The following is a 22,607-nucleotide window of genomic DNA, read 5'->3' as shown; positions in this document are numbered from 1 at the left end:
GCATGATATCGACAACTGAACAGGCAGCTTCTATCACATGTCTGTTTATATCTTTAGGCAAAGTTTTGTTCTCTGCTCTTATATGGGTGTACATATGTATGCATGCATGTATGTATGTATGTACACACACATACAAATATATTCTCCTCAAAGGATACATACATATAAAAGTGGCTAAACAATTTCCAGAGGAAGAACATGAATGCAAATTATTTAATATGTGTAGTTACAGTTGTAAGGTGTGGAATCATGATTAATGATCCTAACATCAATAAGGATTATGGTGTTTTCAAGATTCACTGTTGTTAGTCAAGAGAAATTACTGCATAGGAACATCCAGTCTGAAGGATATCTATAAATTGCTGGAAGTATAGCTAGGATTCAGCATAAAGTGGATATATCACAAAGTCAGTATATTTGTGCACCGATCATCCCCATGCACATTTATATGCATATTATTCATCTATTATTTTCTTTTTATCTGTAAGATGGCATGTGCATACTTCATATCCTATTATATTCCTATCTAACTGCACTACTGCCAGGTTCCACTTACTTCTGCACTGTTGAATAAATTGGAGGTTAATAAATGTCCTTGGAAATATGCTTTGAGATAAATAATATCCTGCTGTATCTAATCATAAGTGTACATCCAGCATACATGTTTACTCTCAGAATCCTAACGAAAGACAGCTTCATTTAGTCTATGCATCCAGGGAGAAAGGAGAAGTAATTATAGAGCAGGTTTCTAAGAGAGCTTCCTTTATGACTTGGAATGGATATGTGGTTACAACAAAAACTTCATGACTGTTTAAAATCCTCTACTGCAAAGGAAATGCCAAATGACCGTGGAGATCAACATTCCAATTATGCTTGCTCTATGTCATAAATCCAAGGACTTGTATTGTGGGTTCAACCCCACAGCAACAAATCCATGGGACTCTCAGGATTCTAGTTCTCCTCTGCAGCCCTCTTGAAGGCAAATTTGGAGCTTGAGATGGGTATACTGTTCATCTCCAGCAAGTGATATGATGAGGAGACGGGGAGGGAAGCAGGGGTGAAAATACAGATAATGTACAAAGAAACATGTGTACCCCTTGAAAAAATATAAATAAGGCTGAGGAAATAGTGCACAAGAGTGTAGTTATTGGATAGGAATATAATCACCACTTTCTTCTTGTTAATTTTCATGCTCTCATTACATTTCACAACTTTGTAACTAAGACTTACATCCCTTGATCTATCTTATATCACTCCATCCCCTATTGAGGTTTCCTGCTTTTCAGCAGGGTTTCAAGTTTTTCTTTTTTTTTTTTTGTGAAAATTTATCATGTAGGTGATCTAGAAATACCTTGAAGTATCATCTCTATTAAGACACAAGGGTGTTGGGGTCCAATAATTTTGGAGGGTGCCTTATATTTCAGGTGTTTTTGATAGAAAGTTTACTACTTAAAAAAAAGTAATAAAACACAAGGCAGAGTTAAAAAAAAAAAAAGCAGAAGTGTATTTGAGAAGGTAAAAGGGGCCATACCAAGTCTTGCCAAAGGTCCGTGTTTTACATAAAGCTGCAGTAGTGACTTCACTGTGGAAATCTCTGTACTTTTTATTTCTGGTTCAGAGGATTTACATGCTCTTTCTAATGATCTGGGCCTTCAGCTCTGGGTAATGTATCCCAGTCCCCAGCTTAGTGCTCATGCAAAATTGAAGCACTTTGGAGGCAGTTTAGTGGCTGCAGATGAATCTCAATGTGCAGGAAGAGGCATAATGGCTATTTAGCACTTGCTAGGAGAAGCTGAGGAAATCAGGGGGAAAAATCTATTGAACTTGAGCCATCTGGGAAGCCAACTGAGAGAGGCTACATCACAGTGTGTTTGCATTCCCAACTGTGTTGGTAGCCAAACAAAAAAGTGTGTGTGTGTGTGTGTGTGTGTGTGTGTGTGTGTGTGTTCAAATCTGTGCATGCTGTGCCTGTGTGTGTGCACATGGTTGAGGGCATTAGGAAGTGAAGATGGATCTTTGAGTGCACTGGAAATTTGACTTGGCTTTGGCAACTACATAGGGAAAAAACGTAATCATGCGAGTTTTCAGGTCTTGGTGATGCGGAGACAGGGACAGGGCAGGGTTGGCATAGATTCTGTGGGCATGAGGAAAATGAGAGATAAGTATGGACAGAATGAGCAGCTCCTTTCCTGTCTCTGGCTGAGAGTGCAGCGTGGCAGATCATAGGAGCTTTGGGATGGTGATACCAAACACTAGAAGACAGTTGCCATCTGTTACAGCTGTACTTAGAAATAGAAAAAAGAAAGCAGGGAAACAAGGCAGGTAGGTACTTTTATTTTGATACTTTACCACTTCTACTAAATGTGACCTTTGCTTGATACATACTTGGTAAATATGCTAAATGGTGTATACCCTCAGAAAGATACACATGCTAAATGGTGTACACCCTCAAAAAGAACCGTCTATGCTAGGATCCCTAAGATCCATGAAAGCAACTCTCTTTGGCATGTGGCCTTTGCAAAAGTCATCAATAGAAGAAGATTGTGACTAACCTGGATTATCTTGGTGAACACCAAAGCCCACAGCAAGTGTCCTCAGAAAAGACTCTCAGAAGACAGACCAAGGGGAGGAGGGGGTGATTAAGGACTGAGACAGGGGCTACACTGATGGGGCCACAAGCTCAGGGATGCTGAGCAGCTGCTAGAAGTTGGAAGAGACAAGGAATGCATCTTCCTCTGGAGTCACTGGGGGAAGAAGTGTGGATCTGCTAAATTTCACATTTTTATCCTGTGAGAAAAGAAACTTCAGTTGCTTGAAGTCACCACATCTGTGTGTTAATTTATGACAGCGGGCCTATTAAGCAAATATGGCAATGAAAGGAATGCTCCGTCTGTCTTCATATACAGAGAAGCCAAAGGAATCTGACAGAACAGAAACAGGACAAACTGTCCACCAGGAAGTGGAATTTTTGGTTTCACAAATGCCCCCAGAATGGGTGTGGGGAGGCAATTTCTTAGTCCTTAATGTCATTCCACACACAGGACAGGGTTGTAAAGGACCATTTAGGTTGTGGCTATGAAAAGAAGCATGGCATTCATCCCCTACCATCTCTAGGCTTGCCCAGCTCAGCACATTCCCCTGGGTTTCTCCACCTAGATTTTAATTCACTCCAGGTTGAGAGCTCCCATTTTCTTAAGGCTGTTTGCTGTCCATCAGTCTCAGCATTTAATAGGTAAAGACAAGGGATATGGAATAGAAGAAAGCAGAGGCTTTCTACCTCATAACTCTCGTAATGTTATCATGGGTTTCACAAATGTATTTATTCTCACTGCAGGGAAACTGAAGCAAATACTCGGACCTGCCTCCCCTCTCATTGCTTTCACCTGTTTTGTCCTCTTCCGTCTCCTCTCCACTGGGATGTCCTGAATAGGATCTCAGTTATTTATTTTTTAATTTCAGTTCCAAGACAAGTTTCCAGTTCATTCATGGTTTATGAATCCATCTATGCCCACTGCATATGCAATGCTTTTACAATATGACGTCTCTTGTTGGCCATTTTTTGAGCTGGGTTGTATGTGTGTTTCAATAGAGAGTTTGGGACAAATAGGCAGACACGCAGACAACAGGTATAGGAAAATATCGATCTGTGTCCAATAAAATAATTATTATTAGTATGAGGGTTTGTGCTTAATCATAGTGCATCTTGTAATGCCATGTTTGGTTGATATCCCTGGGAGGTCTGCTCTTTTCTGAAGGAAAATTGAGGAGCAGTGGATCACAGAGAGAGGGTGGGTAGGGGTGATGAGATGAACGAAGGGAAGGGAGACTATGTTTTGGGTGTATTGTATGAGAGGAATGAATGAATGAAAGAATGAATAAATAAATAAACAAAAAAAACCAAACAAATAAATAAATGTTGTTGGGGCATAGGCCAGGGCATAGGTGTTTTAACACATTCTCCCTGGTAATTGTCAAGAGCAGCAAGGGTTAATAGCACTGCCCTTTTAGTTTTTTCTTGCTCTTCCCTTTACTTCCTGGGAAATCTGATCCAGAACAGGTTTCTTATTTATTTATTTATGTATTTATTTGTTTATTTATTTATTTATTTATTATGTATACAGTGTTCTGTTTGCATGTGTCCCTGCAGGCCAGAAGAGAGCACCAGATCTCATTACAAGTGGTTGTGAGCCACCATGTGGTTGCTGGGAATTGAACTCAGGACCTGTGGAAGAACAGTCACTACTCTTAACCTCTGAGCCATCTCTCCAGCCCCCCAGAACAGATTTCTATAATCAGGTTAAAACTTCAATGAAATTAGGAGTGAGCACAAGACTTCTCTCTTAATATGAATTGCTTTTTCATTGCTAGATATTATGGTTCCTACAGGCTGTGCTTGCTTTTTATGCCAAATACGCTGATACTTGGCAAATTGTAGTTCCCATGTTATACATGCTGGCTTTGTATTTCCAAATGTACTTTTCAGAGGATCTGGCAAGGGTGAGCATTTGGACAAGCGTGGTGAAACTAGCTGGCTTAGGGACGACTCAGGATTGCTGGCAGGTTGGGGCAAAGACCAGGATGTAGATCTAGTCAAGCCTTCCTCCTTCAGTCTCAGCATTAGCCACTGAGGGTAGAATTTTCTAACTAAAGCCATTCTCTACTTTCTTTTTAGAGGTTCCAGGATATCTCAGGTAAGGAGAAATAGAAACTCCCGTTAGGATTTTTGAACAAATTGTTGAGAAAATTGTGGGTACTGAGATTTAATGACACAGAAAGTTGGGTGAATGAAAACAATTTATCAAGAACAGCAATAGGTTCAGACAACAAAAGTATTTTTTTTTCTGTGTATGTGCATACCTGTGTGCATGTTTGTATATACCCAGGCATGTATGTCGGCACCCTCAGGTTTTAGCCTTTAGGTATTCTCTACTGTGTTTTTTAAAAGTCTGTCACTGGCCTGAGCCTTTCCAGTTAGGCCGAGGAGCTCCAGGGATCTATCCGTTTCTGTTACTGCAGTGCTGGGATTACAAGCACATACTACCATGCATGGTATTCTTTTACATGAACCTCTAAAAAGAAAGTAGAGAATGGCTTTAGTTAGAAAATTCCACCCTCAGTGGCTAGTGCTGAGACTGAAGGAGGAAGGCTTGACTAGATCTACATCCTGGTCTTTGCCCCAACCTGCCAGCAATTCTGAGTCGTCCCTAAGCCAGCTAGTTTCACCACGCTTGTCCAAATGCTCACCCTTGCCAGATCCTCTGAAAAGTACATTTGGAAATACAAAGCCTCATGGTAAGCAACTTACAGACTAATCCTCTTCCCCAGCCCCTGAAAATGAATATTAGATTTGCAGTTACAATTCTACCAACTTCAGCAAGCTGACTTTCTTCTTAAACTGAAGTTATTCCCTTCTGTAAGTGCCTTAAACAGGATGTTTTATCTGATCCATGCTCTTTCCCATGGAAAGAAAGTACAAGAGACCCTCCTTAAAACTTGATTTCACCCATAGGTTACATTTTTTAAAAATGAACTACAGCTTCTGACAATAGTATTATTCTCAATTTGAAGTGGGCACTTTTAAACTGGAAGGGACAGTGGATGCATGGTTACTGGGCAAATGTCAACGTTGCCATAGCAACAAAATCTCTACTGTTGTTCTCAAAAGCCCTGTTTGTGTATCAAGTAACCTAATTGAAGGATGTCCTTGGATACCTGCTTCTTATTGTAGCCTGTGGGTATGCATGAGGTACAGGACTTGATTTTTCACTGGATTTAGGAACTCTCTCTCTCTCTCTCTCTCTCTCTCTCTCTCTCTCTCTCTCACACACACACACACACACACAAATATGTATACAGTTAAATATTGACATACATGCATACTTTATTGAATCATATTCATCATTGCCTTTAACTTAGGGAAAAGAGAAAAACTGACTGCTAGAAGTCCTTGTTCTTAATGCTAATTTGAGGATAGATTGCTTTTATTGCGTTAAAAAAAATCTCACTACATGATTTTAGAAATTTTTTTTTCTCTAAGAAAACACAGCTCACTAAAATTGCACTGAAACATATCATGCTTCCTTACCTTAACAGTCATGTTGTAGCCATATTTGTCCAATAAATGTATGACAGCACTTGGGAGACAGAGCCAGGCAAATCTTTGTGAATTCAAGGCCAGCCTGGTCTACAGAGTGAGAGCCAGGACAGGCGACAAAACTACCCAGAGAAACCTTGTCTTGAAAGAAACCGAAAAATTTTTTTTCTATGTAGTATGTAATTTAGACAATAGAAATATTATAGTTCTACAAATGTACTTTAGTCGGGGTTTGTCAGTATACAGGCGGAGCTTATAATATTGAAAATTTCAGATTGATATTTGCAAATATTTGAATTATAAAAAGTGAATAAAAATAGTCCAAGCATGTAATTTAAAATATAACAGGCACCCACTTCTATTTGTAGATTTAGAAAACAGTATGTTCAGAGGCCAGCTTTGTACACAGCATAGGAGCCCAAGTCATCTGCCTAGCAGGGGCCTATCTTTGTGATAAAAGGGAAGCAGAAATCAACAACTAAAACTCCAGTTCTGGGACTTTGACTGAACTGTATCTTTGTAATTGCAGTTGAGATTATGTAAGCCACGTTAACTCATGTGTTAAAGACTGATTGCAATCAATGTGAAATAAAGATTAATCAACTGTAAACAGTAACAAGCAAAGAGTAGGCAGAAGTGTCTAATTCAGGATAACTGGTTTTCTCTTATGACTATGGCAAATATTCTCGTGTGAAGCTAACAGATTGACTCTGTGGGAAAACCCTCTTCTACTACATGGAGCCTTATCAATTTTCTATTTTGATTTACCCAGCCCTTGGGCCAGCTTCATAATGCAAAGAAAAATCCCTGCTCATTTCTGGTACTGAAATGAGTACCTCTGAGAAGGAAATCAAATGAATAATTGACATATTCCAAAATCATTTACCTTCATTGGCAGGCAACTATATTATACATAGATATCTCTATGCTTGCAGAGGCCATATATCCATGACTCAACTTTACAAAGTCACAGAATGAGGTTCAAATACACCTTCCACATTTTATGCATCATGTACAGAAAGCTAAACAAAACCCACATGGATTCTTTTTAAAATGTTTGTTCTGTTAATGAGGGCTGAGTTAATGATTATGGAGAATGACAAATAACATGATGTGTACACTGGATATACAAATTAACTCTTCTCACAGAAGACTGAGCTGCTTGATGTATTCATCAAATCTCCTATTTATGAAAAATACAGATAACTTCACCATCAGAACATTCACTAAATTTCAGTTACCTAAATTTAGCAGGGTAAGTAGCTATACTCTCCCCAACTAGATACTCATTGACCATTTCTGGTGTTTGGTGCCTTATGCGTCTAAGTTTTGAAGATGTTATTTTTTCAAATAATGGACGATAAAATGTCATTCTAATGTATCTTAAGAGGCAGATAATAGGTATGTAGGTAGATAAATAGATAGATAGATAGAAAGATAGATAGATAGATAGATAGATAGATGATAGATAGATATACTGACTGATAGATAAATACTTGAAACATGTACAATTCTTATATAAATAAGATTTACAATAAATCGTATTTTGTACATCAAAATGCTTAAACATTCATACTTTCTTATAGAGTAAGCTATTATTCATATAATTAAGATATAGGAGCAAATATAAATGGAATAAGTACAAACGAGAGAAATGAAGACATATTTGCTTCATTTTTACAGAAAGATGCACTTACAATGCATCTGTGCAACCCCCCCTATGTAAACTTCTTAAAAATGAAAAGGATTTTGACAGAGTCAGGAGGCAGGAAACTGATTTGAAGAATAATTCATTCAACATTTATTTACTAACCTAAGTATCCAACATCAAGTAACCATGGAGCTGGAATAATAAAAGTCATAGATACCACTCTTGATTTCATGGAGTGCACTCTTCTGACTGAAGAGGAAATGTAAATTGTTAAAGTGTATGAGACAAGTATCTCTTTCAAGTATTAAAGATTACTCAGAGGATAGAATGTGACTAGACTTACTTCATGAAGTTCCATATGACATAGTAAGTCCAAGAAGTCAAAATAATAGAAAATCTGTTACACTCAATTTAATGATGAGCCTGGAGCATGCTAAAAATTCCTAAGCTGAAGTAAATGACTCCCACAGTTCTCCTAAGTGGAAATCCTTATTCTAAGACATGGATTTGTAACTTAAGAGAGCATGTGCAATTTAACACAGTTTATGCAACCCCACTCAGTTCCCTTTGACAATGTCACAGCAGCAGTTCCCAATCATCTCCCAGTGTGGCAGTAAGGTCTCATGACATTTTCATAAAAGTTCATTTGCGCAATTGTAAAAAAGTTTATCAACAGTGGATTGTTCCTAAGAATTTCACATGCTGAAATTCATATATGATCTATACAGACCATAAGTATATTCAAGTTCCTCTAAAAGTATGCATAGAAACCCAGTTCCCAGGGGAAGGGATTGAAGAGGGGAAGGGGGCTTTGGGGAGGTGATTAGGTCAACTGTGTGACTCTAAGGAAGGAGACTGCTATTCTTACAAGTGACAACTGGGTTAGGTACCATTTGTGAGAAGCCTGGTACTCAACAGATCTCCAGTCTTTCCACAACTTTATCTTGGTCTTCTTAGTTTTCAGATCCGAGAAATAACTTTCCATTGTTATAAGCTACTCAACTATGGTGTTTTGTCATAGCCACTCAAGCTGACTGAAATTACTTTATACTTTTCCCTGAAAAGGAATACAATTATTTTAGAGCTTAAAAAACCACTCAACTGTACTGCTTTTATTTATTTATTTATTTATTTATTTATTTATTTATTTATTTACTTCTCTATTTATTTATTTATTTCACAAAATAGCATCTTCTGAGGTAATTCAATGAACGTATATAGGAGAAAACACCAAGCTGGCCTATCATATAGAAGATGTGGTAGAAAGTCTATTAGGATGAAGCCAGGGAGTTTGGTGAGGAACTGATTAGATAGAATACTTATAAAGTCTCTGCAGGACTGCATGATTAATGCTGTAGACAAAGGAAAGGCATTCTATATTTTAATTTTTGTTTAAATTTTTATTTATTAGTATGAGTGTTTATGTGTGTATGGATGCGCAAATGTGTATATATGATATGTGGTGGGGGCGACATGCCTGACTTACTTGCAAGTCAATGACCAACTTTGTAGAGTCACTTTTCTCATACACTTTTAGGAGGCCTCAAACGATAGAATGCATGTCACCAGGTTTTCATAGCAAACACCTTTATCACTAAGCCATCTTGCTGGCTCACATTCTAGACTTCTCTAAAAGAGCAATCACTTTATGCTATGTGTTAGGAATAAAGTGACCTGGGTATTAGACTGTTGAAGAGATAGGCCAAGTCTAAGAAGGTGTGCACTCAAGTAATCTAACTGATATATAGAAAAGTCTTATGATCAATGGGTAGAAGTAAAAATTTAAAATAGCTGGTTTTGAATTGTAGTGAAACATGTTCTTCATTTTTCCTCCAAATAAGGACCTGCATTCACTCATAAGTGGATACTAGATGTAAAGCAAAGGTTAATCAGACTGCAATCTACAGTTCCAGAGGAGCTAGGAAACAAGGAGAAGCCTAAGAGAGACACATGGATCACCTTGGGAAGGGGAAACAGAAGAGATCTCCAGGAGTAAACTGGGCATGATGGGGGGGTGGGGCACAATAAAGGGGAGGAGATGGGGAATGAGAACATGAGGGAACAAGATAGTTGAGCTGAGGAAGGGACAGAGTGGGAGAGCAATGAAAGAGATGCCATGATAGAGGGAGACATTATGAGGTAAGGGAGAAACCTGATGCTAGAGAAATTCCCAAGAACCCACAAGGATGATTCCAGAGTAAACTACTAGCAATAGTGGTAAGGGTGCCTGAACTAACCTACACTGGTGAACAAATTGATGAATACCCTAACTGTCATCATAGAACTTTCATCCCTTAACTGATGGAAGCAGATGCAGAGATCCACAGCCAAACACCAGGCTGAGCTCCAGGAGTCCAGTCGAAAAGAGGAAAGAGGGATTCTATAAGTAAGGGGGGAGGGACAGTCAAGATCATGATTGGGAAATCTACAGAAACAACTGAACCAAGCTCATAGGAACTCATGAACTTTAGACCTACAGCCATGGAACCTGCATGGGACCATCCTAGACCCTCTGCATATGGGAGACAATTGTGTAGTTGGGTCTGTTTAAGGACCCCCTGCAGGGCAGTGTGATCGGGATCAATCCCTGGTGCATGTGCTGGCTTTCTGGATCCCATTACCTATGATTGGACACTTTGCTCACTCTTGATGCAGCGGGGAGGGGCTTGGACCCGCCTCAGCTGAATGTACCAAGCTTTGCTGACTCCCCCTATGGGAGGACTTACACTTTTGTAGGAGGGAATGGAGGGTAGGCTGGGGTGGGGATAGATGGCAGTGGGGGAGTGGGAGAAGGGTTGAGAGGGAGATCTGTGGTTAGTATGTAAAATGAATAAAAATTATTTTAAATTAAAAAAGAAGAAGAAAAAAGGATCAAAGATTTCACATCAGTAGAAGGAAGTTCAGAATTCTGGCACCTGGGAGGCAGAGGAAGACAAATCATGAGTTCAAGTCACCCAGGGCTGTATACTAAGTTCTAAGCTAGCATGGACTAAATAGAAAGACTCCATCTCAAAAATAAATAAATACAAAAACAAGAACCAGAAGGCTAACAGGGCAAAATGAAGTATTTGATGGTTTAATTGTCTGACAAAGTAAGGAAAAAGCTGACATTACTGTTTTTGGTACTTGATGAAAAGATGAAATGTATCAGAAGTAATAACACACAAAGAGAAAGAACTATTCAGGACTTGGGTGGACCCAGTGTGTCTGCAGTTGGCCCTTGGTGAGATTTGGAATAGAAGCAAACTACTTCACTGGGTGCTCAGTGGAGATTCTCTGTATTAGCTTTGTTTTCCCCTGTTAATGCTCCATGTTCACTAGTTGTCCAGAGAGACACCTTTGAGATTAAAATAAACTCAAATCCCAAACACAAGTTAATTCCACTATATTGAAGCATTACGAAGGACTATTTGCAGAAGAGTGATGTAATGAAAGGAAGGTGTATGGAAGCATGAAGAGCACACAATACCTGCCTTTCTGGTGCTGATGGGGACTAGCCCCAAAGCATCATTAGTCAAAGGGAGCCTACAAGTTCCAGGCATGCTGCAATAGCTGCTCCATTCGGCCAAGAGCCAAAGGAGTCCTGAGGTGACATCCGGTTTCTGTTTCCTCCTCATTGTGTAATGTGGGGGAAATTAGCTTCTTTCTCCTACTGAGCCTCAGTTTCCTCATTCATAAAATAAATGCCCCAGAAACCACCTCAAGTAAGATGTATGGGATGCCTAATGAGCATAAGACATACAAAATGCTCAGTGTAAGGCCCAGGGCACCTTTTATTGTTATTACATTGGTCTTACAAGCATTTTCAGCTAATTTGAGAATAATTAAAGATGAAAGGAGAAAAATCTCAGAGATTATTAAAATTTCAAAACAACAGTGGCTTTCTTAACTCCCTTGCGTCTTCATGGAAGAAAAATATTTGCTTTCACATGGTGGGTTTTAGGTGCCATGGAAACAAGATTTGAAAAGATTTCAAGTAAATAGAAAGCAATCAGCTGAGCCTGAGTCTTTCTTTAAAATATAACCACAGAATTTTGATCAGACCAACATTTCTATGTGATTTGGAGGCTGCAGAAATGGCTCTGGATGCTTTTGCATAGAACCTGGGTTTGGCACCCACACAGCAGCTCACAGCTATTTGTAACTCCAGTTCTAGAGGATCAGATTCCTTCTCCTGGTCCACATAGGCAATACATGCAGGTGGTGCCCATATATACATGCAGGCAAAACACTCACATACACAAACTCAAAATAAGTAAACATTTCAGTGTGTTATTGAAGGGTATCTAGGAATATATTACTATATCACCAGATCAAGAATTTCTGAATATTGAATAATGTAAACTATGTAACATAGTCTGCCTTTCCTTCAGTTTCTTAGGCATATGAAAGAAATGTAAATTGGATTAAATGATGAAAAGGCAAACAGAAAATGTAGCGAGGGTCTTTAGGAGTAAGTGAAAGATTTTAAGAGTTCTGTTCTTAGAAATGTTTATTAGTTTTTCAAAATGAAAGTATCTTTGCTAGAGACTTTGTTGAATGCAATTAATTATTCTTAGTTACCAGGAAAAATGTTTGCATATTTTGTTCTAAGGAAGAAATATCTATAAAAATCAATCTATTTGCAATGATTTTAATCTGTTATGCTATTTAAGAACAAGTATTTTTTTTTAAGATACTAAGAACATTTCTCTGTTTTTCAATGTATTTCAAGACAATATATTCTAATATTTCTTGCTGTAGAAAAACCACCATGGTCCCCTCAAAATAATAAGATCAGATTGTTAAAGTACGGGGCTGAGAACACAAGTTACAGGTGAATCTAGTTTTAGGGAAACACACAAGCAAAGAAAGAAAACCAATAAAGAATTCTATTTTCCGCTGGGCAGTGATGGCACATGCCTTTAATCCCAGCACTCGGGAGGCAGCGGCAGGCAGATCTTTGTGAGTTCAAAGATACAGAGTGAGTTCCAGGGTAGGTTCCAAAGCTACACAGAGAGACCCTGTCTCGAAAAACAAAAACAAAACAAAATAAAACAAAACAAACAAAAAACAACAAAAACAAACTTTTGTTCTTGGAGGATGGCAAAGGAACTCTAACACAAGATACCAAGACATTTCTACAGGTTGTCCAGATTGAAGATTTATGACATCTGGAAAGAAATGTAATAAAGTGGTGTGGGCTCATTAGAGGGTTTCGTTATTTATGATGAAAACAATACATTTACAGGACTGAAAAAAATCAAACAATAAAAGTCTCACCTCATCACCCTAGATTCGTATCTGTCAACTATGTGGTATGCATTTATACAGAATATTTCAGTTATATGAAAATGTGTGTCCTCTTTACACAGTGGTAATACACAATGGCAATGCTGTGTTCAGAGTTTTGGATTTTGTGTTCAGTTTTATCTGAGAGAAGTTTGCACAGCTTCGCAAGTAGAAAAATTTCACTATTAAAAAAATAAATTTAGTAATTCATTCTAAGAATGAACATAATCAAGAGGGCATAGTGCACAACTTGCAAATGGCAAATCTTTGTGATATACAGAATTTTACTTGTAGGAAGTCCCTAGACTCATTTACTTACAGGAAGGGTATAGATGTATTTCAATATTGGTGCTATTTTCAAACTGGCATTTCAATTTGTGCCCCAGTTAAAAAGGTCTTTAATCCATGTTTTGAACTAGATAACATCTCCTTAGATGCTTACTTATAATTAGCATATTTTCCTATAACTTCATGATCAAACACCAGTTGGTTTTCTTTTGGGTGCTGGTATATTTTCTGAAATATAATTTAAAAGACATTTACATAGTAACTAAGTTATCTCTTTGACTCATATTCATCAATGTTGCCATAAGTTTTTAAAAATATTCTCCTTGGCTCTGTTTGTGATATTTTTTAATTCAATTTCATAAGGGTTTCCTTTAAGGTTTTTTGATTTTGTGTTTTAATTTAAAGGTTTGGCTGTTTCATTAGTGAAACCCAGCAACCAACCAACAGATGGCCAAAATGATGATAGTGATGGTGATGATGATGTTGGTGGTAGTGGTAATGTCAAGCTCTAAAATCTAAAAACTTACTCTAAATAATGAAATGGAATACATATTTGTGTATCTTTTTCTTTGCCTTCCAACTTCCAACTTTGTTATTCCAATGCCTATATAATCAACTAATTTTAACTGGTTAAAAGAGTTATTAAGCCGCAGAAGAAAGGTATCTATCTTTCTAATTTAAGAGAAATGTAAGGGAATTCATAACTATTTTCATTAGTAAGAGTGAAATAATACATTTACATTATGAAAGTTTTATTGATAGCTAATATTCAAAGAATAAATTAAAATGTTATATGAAATAATATAAAATATGTACATGGATCAACATTGGACAGTGATATCAACAAGCACAATGTGTTCCCTTTACATACTACTCTTGGTTTTCAGAATATTTATTTTTTGACTACGATGCAAGTGAAATTCAAAGACATTATTTGCTAGGACATTTAACATTAATTCACTCTATTGGTTCCACATTATGTATCTTATTGAATAGTCATGTAGTCCAATAATAATAAAGCATTTATTCTCCATGGCTTGCTTTGCATTGTATAGAATAAGGTCATTGATTCTTAAAGCTAATTCAAAGCTCTTTGCCAAAGGATAATAACTGCATTTTCAGCTTTGCGACCTGAAGTCATATCATGACTACAGCACAGTGGAGTAACTGAACCCTGAACTACAATCCCAGACTCACCAGAGGTTTCGTCTACTCTCTCATCTACTACGTGGTCCTTCTGATGAACCCATTCGCTGTTGCACTTGAAGTAGATCTGGGTGGCAGGGCTTGCTTTACAATACAGGTTCACAGGCTTGTTCTTCACGATGTAAGCTTCTTCAGGCTCAATGAGGAAGTGTGGCAATGGCTCAGGTGGGTCAGAGGGAAAGGTTTCTGGGAGTTCATGAAAAAAGTCATCATCTGGTAAAGAAATGGAAAGTAGAAATTGTCAAAATATAGCAACTTTCCTTTTAGTTATTATTTTATTTTATTTAGAAAATGGCTTATATAAGAATGAAGTTTTTGAATGCTTGCTAGGTGCAAAACAGTATTAAGAAATACTGAATGGTTGCTCAGTAAATAATTTGGATTATTATTCTATTTTCTACATATGACAAAACTCAACCAAAGGAAGAGTAAGTCATTCTGAAAGCATAGGGAGCAGGTAGCAAGCTGGGAAATGAAGGTCAGGGTCTTGTCGCCTACAGAAACTGAGATATTCACGATGTATTATGTACTTCCCAGTATACTGGATAAATATTAAGAACTGGAACAAGGGACTGAGAGATGGATCAGTGGCTAAAAGCACTTGTTGCTGCTCCAGAGCACCTGGATTTAGTTCTCAGCATCCACATGGTGACTAAACCATCTGTAAGTACAGTTCTCCAGAATCTGAAGATCTCTGTGGCCTCTGCTGGGCCCTCTACACATGTGGTGCACAGACACATAAGCAAGCACGGTGCCAGTCAGAAATAAAAACTGAAACAAAAAGAAACAACTTATATTAGAGGCATAAGGCTTGCAGCAAACTTTAAATCCTTTGCAAAGGTCTGAGCAAAAATACTAAAAATGGGAATTAAAGTTCTCTAATTTCAGATTCAAATTTGTCATTAGTTTCAAAAGATATATCTGACTTATTTGGAGACCAAAATTGTCTAAGCACTGGAAATGTGAATGAGCATCAAGCTGGTTACTGGTGTAGCCGTGGTAGAAACACTATCTGGTCTAATTTTAAAATTTTATTTTAGATGTTACAAAGTATTATATGACTTGTAGAAAAATTCTTCACCTCCTCATTAGTAAGTCTCATTTTTATAGCTTTGAACATTGTTCAATGTGTTACTCCCACTCCGACTTTCAATATCACTGAATAAATCTCATCAAAACCACTGGACATATTTGTACACTTTGAAGTCTCTTTCTTAACTTGGATTCCACATGATTCCAAGTTTTAAAATGCTATATATGTTTGTTTTAATAAAACTTAGTAACTTTTTATAAAAAGATAAGAGTCTTTCCATTATGTTATATGTTATGCCTGATAATTATCTTCCTATGAGGGACAGAAGAGAACAAACTATCAATAGTCCACAAATATGCTAATATTGCATGTTAAAATTCATGGGTCAAAGGTAAAAATGTACTTTACAACTTTTCTGGAAGTACTCTTGTGCAGTAATATACAAATGATATGATATTGGTATTTAGAGAGTGGCTGCTCAGACATTACCTTGAAACTCATTATATTATGCATTCAATTGCTTCCCCATTTTTGGAAGTTAGCCACTGGTGAAGTGGACATCTGTCCACTAAGAAATTTGGCCTGCGACTTTTTTTCATCTAGGTCATGGGATAGCTTTCAAATAGTAATGACACCCAGTCGTTGCCAATCTGTTTTGCGGTAAAAATTGGCTTTACTTGAACCACGGGAAAAGCCAGGTTTGAAACTGCTTTACCATAGTCATTTCCTGACATTGTGGCAATGATATCTGCTGTAGCTAAGTATTCTTTCTTAATTCACCTCCTTGATATACTTTATTCTGGCAAGGCATCATTTCTAGTTTTTCCACTGCTGACAAACAAGGACACAAACTGTCAGCTTTCTAAAGAATAGCCTTGTTTATATCAATTTCAGTTCTACTAGTCAATATGCAAGACCACTCAAGACTGATCAAATAAAGGGAGCCAGAAAAGCAAAGGGCCGAGGAACTGAACTATTGACAAGTCCGTCTGCACAAATCTGATGCCTTGAATGCCTTACCCAATCTTTCTGTCATCTTCCAGAGTACTTCATTTTATATATGAGGATGTACTAGGCTGATAATCAATACAGCTGTACAAAATGCCACACTCAAATTCTCCTGAAGCATAGCTCTTGTTTTGTTATTATTCATGAAAGCAAACAAGACAGTGATGCTAGTTTATTTCACTTTCTTCTTGGATTGTGTTTGCACACACATAAACATGGAAGTGTAGTTAAAACTACACATTTACTCAAGTATGTTAAAGATAAAATATGTTTCAGCTGAGTGAAGCTTGTTCCTTTAAAAGAACTGATTATAAAGTACTAGCTAATAATACACATAAATTTTATTTGGTAATGTAGCACAAGTATTTGCATGTTACCATCTGATAGAAAAAATTCATAGAGACACTAAAAATCAGTTATATCACCTATGCAAAAACATGCACCTCTTTTAGTCTTATTATTTTATTGCAACTACTCAGAAAATGGATAATAATGGAAGATCAGAAAAATCCCAGACATACTTTACTTTCAAGCCAAAAAAAAAAAAAAGCTCAGTAAAATGCCTGCAAGAAAAGTGATTATTTAGTAAATATCTAGAACACATATGAGCAAATTAATTGGGCATTTCCTTAATTTTGAGATTTACCATAATATGAACATTACTAGTGAAAGAAATTAGCCCATGTCTTAGCATAGTATTGAGTTGTCAAGTTGCTTGTTAACACAAAATGAAATATAATAAGAAATCACCCCTATCTTTAGAAATGTTTTCTTCATTTGATGAAACTTGTGTTTCTATTATATATAATTATCATTTCCACAAAATTCATCTGTGTTCCTCTAGAGAGTTGACTTAGCAAACAATAGTCTATTAGCTTAATATTTCTTATGGTGTCCATATTGTAAATTCAAATTTATAGCCTAGAAGAAATCACATTATACATTATGTCTTACTTCTAATACTCAGTACAAATGTAGATATGATAATTGGCTAAAAAAATCCAAGAACTTGCGTTAGTAGATATCTGTACTGGGATAAATATGACAAGAGAAACAGGGTGATTCCTATAGTTCTAGGTTTTATACCAACGAGTTTAAAGCAGCTATTAATAATCTTGAAATGATTAAAACACAACTGATCTTTAATACTAGAGTAGAAATCACTTGAAAATGAAGATTTTATTGTTTTCATTTTCACGTTTTTCAAAATTTTATGTATATATGTGTGCTGGCAGGCGTTTATGTGCACACCTATGGTAGCCAGAGGGTACCATATTCCTGGAAACTGGAGTAACAGGTGGTTGTGAGATGCCTAATGTGGGTTCTGGGAACACACATAGGACTTGCTGTATAATTTGCATTTGCTACTACAGAACAAAAATTCAAAGATCCTACTTAAAATATATGAAGATATCTGAGAGATTGGCAGAAAAAAAAATCAAATGAGGACCTGGTTCCTGAAGACACCACAGAACACATTTCCTAAGAATCCAGTCCTCTCCAGTATTGCTAGTAGTCTAAGCTGGGGTCATCCTTGTCAATTTCTGGGAACTTCTCTAGCACCCAGTTTCAGTAGTCATTTCGGTGAATATCCTAGCTGTCATCACAGAGCCTTTCTCCAGTAACTGATGGAAGCAAATGCAGAGATCCACAGCCAAATACCAGCCCAAGCTCTAGGAATCCAGTTGAAGAGAGAGAGAGGAGAGATTCTGTGAGCAAGAGGTATCAAGATCATGATGGGAAAACCTACAGAGACAACCAAACCAAACTAGTGGGAACTCATGAAATTTAGACCAATATCTGCAGAGCCTCTATGGGACTGGACTAGGCCCTCTGCATAAGTGAGAGAGTTGTGTAGCTTGATCTGCTTAAGGGAGCCCCTGGCAGTAAGATCAGGATCCATCCCTGGTGCATAAGCTGGCTTTTTGGAGGCCACTACCTATGGTGGGACACCTCGCAGAGCCCTGAGGCAAGGGAAGGGGCTTGGGACTGCCTCTACTGAATGTACCAGGCTCTGCTGACTCCCCTTGAGAGGTCTCACCTTCTTGTAGGAGAGAATGGGGGTGAATTTGGCGGTGGGAGTCTGGAGGGGTGGGAGGAGGGAAAAGGTGGATGTGTGTTTGGCATGTAAAATTAATTAAAAAATTCTTAATAAAGAAAAAGAATCCAATCTTACATACAGATGAAATAAACTGGGCACTCTGCTCCCCAGCATCTGAACAGACACGACACCATTCCTAGTGAACTTTCATGCTAAAACTTATTGGAGATTTCACATATCTTTAAGCTATATGGGGTATTTTCTAGAAGACATGCAAGTTTAGACTGAGAAACCTAGGGTCAGTTCCTTGCAGAGAACATGTGTGGCAATCTATGCACAGCCTTCCCTTGTGATCTCTACCTGTTTCCTTGGTAAGAGCACCCATGCCATGCAGAGGCCATTCCTGCAGGAACAATAGGCCAGCTCTGCTCTGAACTGATAGACTACTAACTGAGACTACTTCTTAGTGCCCTTTGGATTTTACTATACAAACAACCAGCTTTCACATACTATTAAGGTCTGATCATAAAACCTGAAGCTATGAAAGAAAAACCTTGAGTTTTCACCCTACAGAGAGATCAGTAATTACATTCCCTCACTACTTCATAGCTAAAGATTTGGAGGATGTATCAGGGTGACAATAGGAATCCAGTTTTTAAACACAGCTTTAGACTTGAACTTATCTTGGGCAACATGCTTAAATTATTCTAAGTTATTACTTTTTATAAAATGTATACTTCAACTTGAAATTAAATGCACTAATTTGAGCAAAATAACTTGAATAATGAAATTTTTAGATAAGGTTTTATGAGTAGTTTATTAATATTAACAAAGTAAAATTCTTATGGTAATTTCCCTTCTATATGGTAAATTCAGCTTCAACTTAAAGCTAGACATGCCTTTTTCTGTGGATACAGCATTATATTCATTTTTTTTCTAACATTTGACTTAATTTTCCACTTTCTACCATTACTCAATAATGGCATTCCAACAGCAGTGCCATTTTTATCTGGGTATTACTAAATCTTAGCATTTCTGCTTCTATTATTTCACACAGGTTTTGGCTTTTTCATTTATATACAAGAGGGGAAAGCTTTGCACCATGTATTATCTTTATAGACTTTCATTATACCTAATTCTTGACAGGAAAATATTATGCTATGAACATCAATCTTGGAAGCTTTAGGTTGCTGGTTTTTATTGCTATATCAAGCCCTAATTTTCATCAACTCAATACATAAGTTTCTACATTTCTGAATCACAAGACTTAAACTGTTATTGCTCATAGCATAAAATATAGGACCATTATCTCTTTGTCTGAGACTTGAAGCATATTCTTCTAAAATGGAATTTGCTTCCAAAGAACTTGAGAGCAATTTAAAATGAATGACTGAAAAGCTAATTTTATCTGCATTTGGCCACCCATCCATCAGAGAGATAATGTATGATATATTATCAAAAAAAAGCAGCTGGAATTAACTGTTTGAATAAGACTCTAGGCTATTTTTATTATTTTGATTGAAATATCCTTTGGAAGACAAAGGCTATGGTCTACATATCAAAAACTTATCACTGGATTCATCCTTTAAATTCAAATAGTTGGATCAATAATGCCTTGAATGTATTACATATTTTGAATCTACTGAATATTTCTAACTTTAAAAGAAAACCTTTTAATTCCAGAGAAATAATTTCAAACCACATTTTTCTATTACTGAGTGTGATACAAAGTTAACATGCTAGTTGACATTCAGCTACTTCTGAAACAGAAGGGCTCTCTTATGCTTCAGGTCAGTTCTCCTGATCTCTGGCTTTCATTTTATGAACTCCTCTTGTTCCCTTGCTTACTACCTCTTTTATGTAAGTTCTATTGTGCACCTGAACAAAAAATTTAAAGAACTCTTTTGTTCTCCATATAATTTACCAAATATAAGATAAGAAAGTGGCCAGTTTCTTTTTCTGAACAGTTCAGCTAAGAAATTTGAATGATGAGGGGTTAATGAAGGCACATTTACATTAGAATATTGAGAGAACAAATAGACTTCAGAGTCAAAAGGATTTGAAAATATGTATTTTTGAATAGGCTGCATGACTCATTTCAAACCACATTGTAGACAGTGACATAAAATTTGCATACACATGTATGAATATATTCACTTAAGTAATGTTTATTTAAAACTCACACAATATATTACAACAAAAGGTATTTGAACTTATTTGCATGAGATTGAGCATAACCAACCTCCAAATGAAGGACTGTTCAATAGTTTTCTGAAATATCCAATCACAGGCATACTGTTTAGTCAATAAAAACAAGGATTCATATTTCTATGTGTTGAGCTAAGTAAATAAAGCAAATGTTGGCTAATTTTTATATGTTTTGTCTGTCAACAGAAAGGGAGGTGTGCACGTGTGTATGGAAGAGACCGCTCTGCCAGGTCCAAGGATCCATGAGGAAAAGCTCTGCAGCTGTCATTTGCAGGCACTGGAGGTCATTACTTCTGGAGAGAAAATGTCGAGAGGTTGATGGGGAATGTTTGTCTTTCATTTGAAGACTTTTCAAATCCACTACAGCTGGTGCAAACATATATATATATGTTTGGTATGACTTTTGAGCTTTTGCCCAAATTCAGAGCTATAGACACTGGATAACTCTCATGTAAAAAATAGTGTCAGCCTAGAATACCTTAGGATGCTTCATTCAATACAACTTTCAAAACCAAGAGCACTGACTCCATTAAAAATTACTCCATGTCTCCATTAAAACCCATATTTGAAGACTATGGTATTTGCAAGTATTTCAATTTGATTTACTTATTTCCAGCTTCATTTCACTTTTCTTTTAATTCTGTCCCAAATCCCTCAGTTCCATGACCTCTAACTCTGAACTAACATAGTTTACTACTGTCTTCATATTTTGTTTAGGAATTTATATTTGATGATCATTTTCCATATGTTCAGTCCTAGCTGTTGTGGCTGGAGCTGTACTTTATCTACTTTATCTTTAAATGACATCTTATTTACAGAAATAGAAATCACATGAAAGAAGATAATTTTTTATGGTAATCTGAATAACATAGAAGTATTTTATTAGTCTTGTTATGCAAATACCATATTTATAATTAAATAATAATCCATTAGTGCTTTATTTTCTCCTTTAAATTCTTGATTTTAGCCTATCAGAATGAATTGCTAATGTGTATGGTCCTCTCCAACGAATCATTGGAAATGCCTGCCGTTTTCTTACTCCCTTCTAGTGGTTAGCATTAGAAGTCCTATACTTTTATTGTGAACCATAGGCAGTTGAAAATAAATAAGAGCACAAATAAGAATATTATAAAAACTGGGTCTGGAGAGATGGCTCAGCAGTAAGACCACTGGCTGATTTGCCAGAGGAGTACAAGTAACCACATGGTGACTCACAACCAGCTCTAACTACAGGATACAATGCCCTCTCCCGACCTCTGCTGTCACCAATCAAATGCACGGTGCACAGACATACATGAAGGCAAAATACTCATAAACACAAAACAAATTAAAAAGATGAACAAATAAATAAAATGCTTAAATAGTTTAAAAATAACTTTATAAAACTCTATTAATCATTGATGGTAGTCAGAAGTTTTCCTGTGCCCTGGCCTGTTGGTGTTGGGACAAATCTCTCCTACTCACATCTCCCAAGTAAACATACAGAGGCTTATACTAATGAAAACTGCATGGCCATTAGCTCAGGCTTACTACTGACTGCCTCTTACACTTAAACTCAGTCCATTTCTGTTAAACTATGTTACCACATTTCTGTGGCTTTACCTGTGTGCCATTACATGCTACTCCCTGGATGGTGAAATGGCATCTCCTGACTCAGCCTTCCTCTTCCCAGAATTCTCCTTCTCTGCTTATCCTGCCTATATTTCCTGCCTGGCTACTGGCCAATCAGCATTTTATTTATCAACCAATTGAAGCAACATATTCACAGCACACAGAGCGATATCCACAGCAATTGACAGACAAATAA

At 37.0% G+C, this 22,607-nt stretch overlaps 1 protein-coding gene across 2 annotated transcripts in view; it reads right to left on the bottom strand.

Moving 5' to 3' along the window:
- The window catches only part of Unc5c (unc-5 netrin receptor C), a 361,607-nt gene that overhangs the window by 137,438 nt on the left and 201,562 nt on the right, over positions 1-22,607 (bottom strand). For both annotated transcript variants that reach the window (XM_036189838.1, XM_036189839.1), the window contains exon 2: positions 14,502-14,723. In XM_036189838.1, coding sequence (XP_036045731.1) covers positions 14,502-14,723 — 222 coding nt within the window. The remainder of the gene's footprint in view (positions 1-14,501; positions 14,724-22,607) is intronic.

This window comes from Onychomys torridus, chromosome 6 (assembly GCF_903995425.1).
Source record: "Onychomys torridus chromosome 6, mOncTor1.1, whole genome shotgun sequence".
NCBI lineage: Eukaryota > Metazoa > Chordata > Mammalia > Rodentia > Cricetidae > Onychomys > Onychomys torridus.
This window is presented reverse-complemented; position numbering and strand designations above follow the sequence as displayed.